This window comes from Myotis davidii, unplaced genomic scaffold (assembly GCF_000327345.1).
Source record: "Myotis davidii unplaced genomic scaffold, ASM32734v1 scaffold68, whole genome shotgun sequence".
Lineage (NCBI taxonomy): Eukaryota > Metazoa > Chordata > Mammalia > Chiroptera > Vespertilionidae > Myotis > Myotis davidii.
In genome coordinates this window covers 1,867,826-1,876,335 of record NW_006300376.1, presented here as the reverse complement: position 1 = coordinate 1,876,335, position 8,510 = coordinate 1,867,826, and the positions used below count along the sequence as shown (strand labels likewise).

The following is an 8,510-nucleotide window of genomic DNA, read 5'->3' as shown; positions in this document are numbered from 1 at the left end:
AAATTAGATTGGAAAGAAAATGCCCTAAACATTTTGCTTAATTAAATCCTAAAGAGGGGGTACAAACTTCATGATTAATTGAAACATGCATATTTTGACTGATGCATATTTATGTGACATTATCATATGAAAATTTTTATCATGTTATACAAACTATTCACTTTGGGAATGTGATATAATGCTATAAATATTTTGCTTTGTTGCATTGTTCATTATGAAAAATACATAGGCTAATGTCAATAAGGAAAAATATGTTACATGAGTCTTCTTTGAGGTAATCTCAAGTCTCAAAGTCTCACAGACCTTGAGTCTAAATATAAGACAGCAAATCAGGTTTTCCCTAGTTTGAAGAAATATGTCTTAAATAAAGAAATTTGAAGCAGATCAAGTCAGAAAAGCTGAAGTGCTGGGGCCTTCTATTTTGCCAACATGAAGCATGTACATAAGTCCCAGGGTTCAGCACTAAAGAAAATGTCACTTTTCTAGGGGTGCAGCCATACTGCTTACGATGGGATACCATCTCATGTCTGGTGGCAGAATCTTGGGCTATATTTTAGCTGAGAAAATTAATGTATATAATCGCAGATCTTTCTTAGTTTCCTAAATATACTATTAATAAGAATGACTTCTGTCATTACTAAACTCATTCTTTACCTAAGACATGTAAAAATGTTTCTTCAACTTGTGGAATAATCCACTTATCAGACTCTTCTTTGGAGCATTAGCTATTGATAACAGTTTGATGACAGAAAAAGAGAAATCTCATGGAAGTTTTCCGAAGTGTTTCCCTTTATGAAGCGGAGTTTTATGAAAAACGGATGGGAATACTGAATTATTTAACAAGACAGATGCTAACCATTTCCAATTTCCAGATACACAATTATTTTTGTTTCATCTTCCCGTGTTGTTATTTCATAGGGCAAATGATTTATAAAAATAATCTGCTTTAAAGTTCTACTTTTTGTCCATTTGTTAGGTCTATTGTTTGTAAGAAAGTATCCTTGCCTCCCTTAAAAAATGACAAATGGTCTGACCGGTGTTGATGGATGAAGCATGAGGAAGATCCACCAGCAGCCTTTTTGTCCCAAGTGTCGTTCCTCTGGGCAGGCCGAGCACCGCCTCTGCTGCAGCTCTGTGCTCTGTTCTTTGCCATCTCAGTTTTAGATCATTTAAATGGAAGAAACAATGAGGGGAACCTAACGTATGTCCTAAAGTTCCTTCTTGAATGCTGAGGCCAAATAATTTCTCGCATAAAGTATTTTTCCTTACAGATTTCACCAGAATCAAGTTTATTGCCGTTGGATCATTTGTGAGAGTTCTGCTGTATCATCTTCTTTTTAAGGAATTTAAGATTATAAAGCAGCTAATTGCTTGGGAAAAATCAGAAACTTTTAGTGCTAGTGAGTTTAGTAAGGACAGATGATTATTTAAAAGGTATAACATTTCTAATCTAATTAAAAAACCCTTCCATACTATAAGGTAAATTATGGAGTTTTGTTAATTCTTCATACACGTACAATGTCTATAGACAGATGCCATATTAGAGATGATATAAAACACCAAGCTTTCTTTGAATAGAACAAATGATTAAATACAGTAATTGTATGATATTTGAACTCATGTTGACTCCATTTAAAGAAACTTATGTTATCGAAAATGTTTGATTAGCATCAAAGGTCATTGTTACACTGTCTCATTTATTATAGTTTATAATAAATCACAATATGTAATTGTAAAATAAAATGATGATTAAAATGACAATATTCCATTGAAGTAAATAAAATGCTGCACGTGGTTCTGAGTGGTGATCCTCAGGGGAAAAAGCCATATCACCGCACTTCAAATTAGTTTGCTTCTAATTTTGCAGGCTGATGACCGCACTGCCTCAAACCAAATCTTTCCCCTGGAAATGGAATGATTGCATGACAGGTTCTATGAACCATGAATATGTCAACAGCTCATGGACCAGGCCTTGCTTAGCAATTAGTCTTTGGGGGATTTTACTCAGAATCAGACAACACTATACCAGAGCTTGCTGGGGATTTTGTGATTACCATTCATGTCTGGAGCATGAGTCTGGGTTAGTACAAAAAAAACCCAAAACAAATACACAAAGGACGAAGAGATGTGGCTAATAGTGGCAACCAGTCAGACACACTTTGTCATTTGGGAGGACCAAGGAAACTCGAGATATAGCCAGAGCACATAGGAGATAGCAAGGGAATATTTATTAGACCTGTGCTTAAGGTCTACGTTTAGTCCCCCACAAAAGTTTCCCAGACTTCAGTCATTTGAATATCACCATCGCATGTTTGTCTTAACATCTTGCTACCTGCACTGTAATTACTATTACATTTCATTTATTGGCTCACTTTAAACGTCTTTATTTGTTTTGAGCAGTAGTATTTATGATGTCATGGACTTGGACTATTTAAATTTGTTTTCTTTTCTTACAAAGGAAAAGAAATACAGCATTTTAAATATTGAAAATATTTGCATATCACCTAACATCATTCTGAGCATCCCCATGACGTGGGCGACAGGTCCTCCTGGAGCTGTGAGGACCACCCGTCTGGCTAAGAATGATCTGGGCAGCCATGTGACCTCAGAGCTCATGGCTGACACCCCAGGACTATTCCTCCATCCAGGGACCATGAATCACACATATCTCATGGAGAAGAATTTCAATCAGGCCTGCGCCTGTCTGGGACCCCATGTGGGAAGGCCGCATCAGGAGACCACCGAGTGAGCCAGGCGACTGCCTTTGTATCAGCAGAATCTGGCCACTCAATCTCTCCGTTGTTGACTAACCATATCATTTGGGAATCATTATACTGCAAAAGTAAACAACACTCCATATGTAACATGTAATAGGGAACATGCCAAGATCGGTCCTGGCTCCTGACTGTCAAGGTTCACATTAGGTCATCACCTATGTGAGTGTGCTGTCCTCCCCCATATGTAGATCCTGTAGGCTGTCAGCTGCACCTTTGAACAAATGGGCCATTCTACAAGCTTCATTAGTACTGAGCCTGGTATAACCAGGCAGAATAAGCATTTTTACCAGGCTAAGCAGCCCTGGGAACTCCCATGGCTCTGTCGTCATGCTCTGGTTTTTAAGTAAATGATGTCTTTGGGAACTTAAGAGCCAACAGAAAAAAAGGAAAAAGAAAAAAAAGCGCTGAGCCCTCCCCGCAAGAGCTGGCCATTCTCCTAGGTCAGACCATGGTGAGGTGCGGAGATTGAAATCAGACCCCGGGTAGCTCTTTCAGGTTCAGGGTGTGACTAAGTTTGAAGGGATGTTTGCTTCTGATATGAACATTTTTCTTATACTTTTATTATAGAAGATGATGTGTCAAATGTACAAATAATGTGTGCCTGGTGCCAGAAAGTGGGGATCAAGCGCTATTCCCTGAGTATGGGAAGCGAGGTGAAAAGCTTCTGCAGCGAGAAGTGCTTTGCGGCCTGCCGACGAGCCTACTTCAAGAGAAACAAGGTAAGAGCACGTAGAGAGGCGGCCCTGCAGGCCTCCCCAGCCCACGTGCGCATGTGCCTCTTAGCCTAGCTGCAAACACTGCGCACCTTTTATTCTTTCTGTTTTTTTTTTTTCTGTTCTCTTTCTCTGTCATACTTAACCTTTTGGAATAAGGGATCCCCTGTAATGTATATAATAACCTGTTCTTCAGTTTCTCTGGTCTTGGTGTTTGCATTCTGAGAGGGTGAATGAATCTGATAAGGACACGGAGATCACAGCTGGTACCCTAAAGTGACAGGGACTCCCCAGCAGGAGAACACGCAGACTAGAATCTGGCAAGATAAGTGGTAGAGATTCCTGAGGAACTAGCCACAGGCCATGCATGGCCAGGAAGCTTTAGTGCACTCAGTTTAAGACTTGCTCCCAATGGGACTATTGCTCTGGCTCTTTCCAAAATCCGATCCACAAATTCTAACCAAGAATCACATCAAGTCTCTCTTGATACCTTATATTAAAGTTGATTGATATTGAGAAAAGGTGAAAAAATGAATACATGAACCAGCATTGCTCACATAGCCAAGCATTGTGAGAGGCATGGTGGGCGAAACAGGAACGGCCATAGTCATTCATATATATATTTTTGTTTTTTTGTTTTTGTTTGTTTTAAGACATCTCAGATTTGAAAATGTCATTTTAAAGAATAGTATTAGCCGCCACTAATGGGAAATGGAATGCATGATGGTTTTACAATCCCCCACACACATACACACACACTGCTAATTTCTTAATCTTTAAAGAACTTCTATAGCATTTTGCCACCAATTACTGAAGTAAATTGCTAGTTCTTGATTATTTCCATTGATTTGTAAAGCTTCCTTAATTCATAAAACTGTCTACACTTTGCTGAGCATTTCCATTTCCATAATACAAGAAAGAGCAAAACCTATCCTTTCTTGAAGCAAATCATTGTTATTTTTAAGTCTGATATTTGCAATCCTGAAATGCTCATCTCGGGTTCATTGCATTACAAGAAGCACTGTTGCAGCAAATTATCTCCTGCAAATTTGGGTCACATAATTCTGCCAAAAAACATAACGCTGAAAGAATTAGGCTGCAGAATTCAGTAGGGTGGAATTTAGTAGCAGTCTCTAAGAATTAGGCTTATATTCTTCACTGGAACAGGAAGGCAAGTAAAGAAACTGCAATTCTTTTGGGATAGTCACCAGTCAAGTTCACTTTCCCTTGGGGGGGGGCTAGGGGGGTGGCGGAAAGCAGGGAAGCTTCAGAAGAGGGTGGTTAGAGCAGTGCATGGAGACATGGTTTGCTTTAATATACAGGGATTAAATGATCTCTGAGACCCTGGGGCCCCCCTTTTGCATGCTGAACACTGGGGTAACAATCACAGGAATGGCCCCAGCGCTTTTGTCTTCAAAGCCCTACTTACCACAACAAAATACTTTGCATTCCACCCTAGAAGATGGCTAGAGAACAGTTTTTGTTGTTGTTTTTTTGTCTTTCTATCATTCTGAAAGTTTATGGGTCTGAATCTTGATAGACTGCCTGTAGTGAATAAAATCCAGCAAGACGAATTTGTTACAATCCTGGTGATACTTGTTATACTTTGCAAAGTGGTTTCACTTTAGTAAGCCTTTGAAGGAAGGCACCTGACCCAATTGGAAAACAACCTAGAATAATCTACCTATATCTATATATCTCTCTATATAATTATATATATATATATTTTTTACATATGTCTAAATATATCTATATAAAATACCATATATAATAATACCATATATAAATTTTCATCACTATAAGTCATATGTAATATTACATCATTATAAAGTTTAAGGTCAAACTTCCATAGCATACAGTTTTGAAAACTGGGTAACTGGGGCCAAGCTAAGAATTAGCATGTGGAATACTTCTCCGTCAGCTGAAGGAGCAGCACTCCCTTCCCCTTTTTGCAGGGTTATTGGGGTAGGTCTTTGAATAGCCTGCAAAACCTGGGCATCCCAGTGGCTTGAAGTTTGCCGGCTGATCCCCGCAGCCCATTAGTGTACATACTATGCCTGTCTTCTCTGCAATCTTCATGCTTATTTATATCAAAAGCTCTGCCACACTATATACGTTCTCGTTTTTCAAATAGAGAAATAAACTGGTCACATCACTTGCTGGGTTCTTTTTTTTTATTTTATTTTAAGAGTGTTATCTCTGTAACAATATCCTATTGTATTACAATAAACATGTACAGCTGCTGCATTTCTGTGAACTGATAGGATTTTGTGGTCATTTCATTTAGGGCTTGGGTTTCTTAATGGATTGTATTAGATACCAGTCTCCATCCTGCCATTTCTAAGAACTGCTGTAATCAGCCCCAGGGTGTTCCCCACTGAAGACAACAGCAAATAGCTGCTTCTCTTGTATCATTTAACAAAGTCTTTGGTCCTCATTATTAAAATTGCGGACTTTCTTAATCTTAGAAAAAGGGCAAAAATTCTCCCATTCCTACATAAAAGATTTTCTGGCTAAATCCTACACTTTTAAATATTGAGAAGTGGATGGAAAACAGTGAATAATGTGTGTGCAGAACAGAATTTTGCCTTAGGTATGATGTCGATTTAAAAAAAAACATGTAAAATTAACTATGCTGTAAATTATGCTTTATAATGACAGCCTGCTTCTTAGTGGATAGCATGCTGGGATCTAAAAATGGTCTCTAAGTTGAACCCAAATTGCATGCATAACTTCACAAAGGAAAATCCTTGTGAAAAAGGTAGCTAATTAGGAGCAGGATTCAGCTGACCTCTGTTTTGTGTCTGTGCAACACCTGCATTTGTGAGTGTAAATTGGACAGCTGTGCCCGTGTTGTCCCTGCTGTCCTCTTCACAAATGCTTGGGATAGAAGCAGGGGCTGATTTTCTTCTAAAAACAAGGACAAAAATAGCCCAACTCTCAAAATGAAGGCCCCTGAAAATTGACTCTTTAAATTTCACTTGCTTCTCGAACCTTCCTTCTCTTTGATGGAGTAGTTTAAGAATGCCACATTCTCTCTCTTACAAGCGCTGGCACTGTGAAGTAAGGTGGGATGGATTGAAATCAATGTAACCCTTTATGGCATATAGCTTATATTTTTAAACCAAATTAATTTTATATGAAGAGTTGTTTGGATTGCAACAAGCATGTAGGCTACCTTCAGAATGCTTCTGCTAGGAGAGTGCTGTGAATCACAGCTATATTCATTTCAATAACCCAACTACTAGCTTATACACTTTAGGATGTCAGCTCTGAGTCGTGTACAGTGTTAATTAATAATTGTATTTTGTGGAGTCCTTATCCCCAACAGGCTCACTTGCTGCCTCAAATGTTTTTGAAGCCATGGGTATGAAAAATACTTTTGTAGTCTGTGGGCATTGGCTGAACAATAGGATGTCAGTCTCATTACTAGATGCACTGGAGACTTGTCATGGAACTAATAGCTCACTCTTTTCCCAGCCCTTTTTGAGCCACGAGTAGAGAAGGAATTGAAAACATTTCTAGCCTAGTGATCCAGTGAGGAGCTGGCAAGTTGCAGGGAGTTGGTAGTTTTGCAGGAGATGCTGGAGTGTTTAGTCCAACTAATGGCAGTTTTACTTTCTACCATAACACACACTTAAAAATACCTTTACTAAGGGAGTAATGTCGTGTAACTATTATCCCTTGAACAGTGAGAGTAACAAACAGGACTACAAGTAGTAATCATTTCTAAATATCCTGTGTTTTTTTTCCTTCTGCATGGGAAATATCCTGTCATCTAAATCAAGCAGGAATCAAAACTCAAGGCAGATGGTTCGTGCAGGCAACCTCAAGGGCGATTGTTTTCTGTCCTGGTTCAAATCTCAAGTCTATAGCATTCTTTTAAAAAATATATTTTTATTGATTTCAGAGGGAGAGAGAGATAGAATCATTGATTGGCTGCCTCCTGCCCACCCCACACTGGGGATTAAGCCCGATTCCTGGGCATGTGCCCTTGGCCGGAATTGAACCTGGGACCCGTCAGTCTGCAGGCTGACGCTATATTCACTGAGCCAAACTGCCTAGGGCTATAGCATTCTTTATGGATTAGAGGCATTGAAACTTCAGTCATAGACACAAATTCCCAAGAGCACTAAAATTTTGCTCCCTTCTTCTAGTTTTTATATAATTTGAGACAAGAATACATAGAAATATTTTTTCAATATCATAAAGTTGCTGTTCCCCCAACAAATCGTAGTGGGAAGACACCTATGTGGATAAGAGAGAAAGATAAGGATGAATTAAAAATAAAAAGATTATATAAACAAACAACATTTGCAGATGATGTCATTACGATCTCCTGACAATCAAGATAATAATATTCAGTGAGGGGAGTATTGTATAATAAGCATTTCTTTTACTTTCAAACAATATCCCTGGATACACAGTGATCTCTTCTTAGAAGAGATCTCTTTTGGAAGAACCTGTCACTAGTTAGCATGTATCATCGTATTAGTTGGAGTTACATTTTATTTAGACTGTTGGTCTTTTTATTAAACTTGAATGTATCCTGGGAAAGATTCTCAGGTTCAGACTTAATTATAGAACCCAGTAGTACCGAAGAAATTGTAACAATTGCCCTGTTAATCTACTGATTAACCTGTCCACTTTTTTTCCCCTTTAAACACCTGCAAGCTTTAATTTGCAAAAAAGGCTATCAGTCATGATGGTTTGGGAAATGACATTTAGAAATTACTTGTAACTAATGTCCCCTGACTGCCTGAAGCTCAGGCCACAGACTTGCTCCTGCCAGTTGCTTGCAAATATTCTTGATTGACAAGTAAATGTGCCCACGGAGCACCAGAGTTCTTCCCCTGGATTCACCTTGTTTTTATGGGTCACCAAGGAGCCTGTTGGGTCTGTCTTTCTGCAGGATGATTGCTTTGGTTCTGCAGTGTCCTTTGGAACTGTGCCTGCATCTAGGGTGGCGTCTGCCTCCCAGGCTTTAGCCTGCAGCCCAGGGGCTGAGTTCCCTTTTGGT

General features: G+C 39.0%; 1 protein-coding gene across 1 annotated transcript in view; it reads left to right on the top strand.

The window, feature by feature from the left end:
* SOBP (sine oculis binding protein homolog) overlaps positions 1 to 8,510 on the top strand; it is a 158,712-nt gene that overhangs the window by 38,923 nt on the left and 111,279 nt on the right. The window contains 1 exon segment of the mRNA XM_006777248.2: positions 3,345 to 3,496. Within this exon segment, the coding sequence (XP_006777311.2) occupies positions 3,345 to 3,496 (152 nt within the window).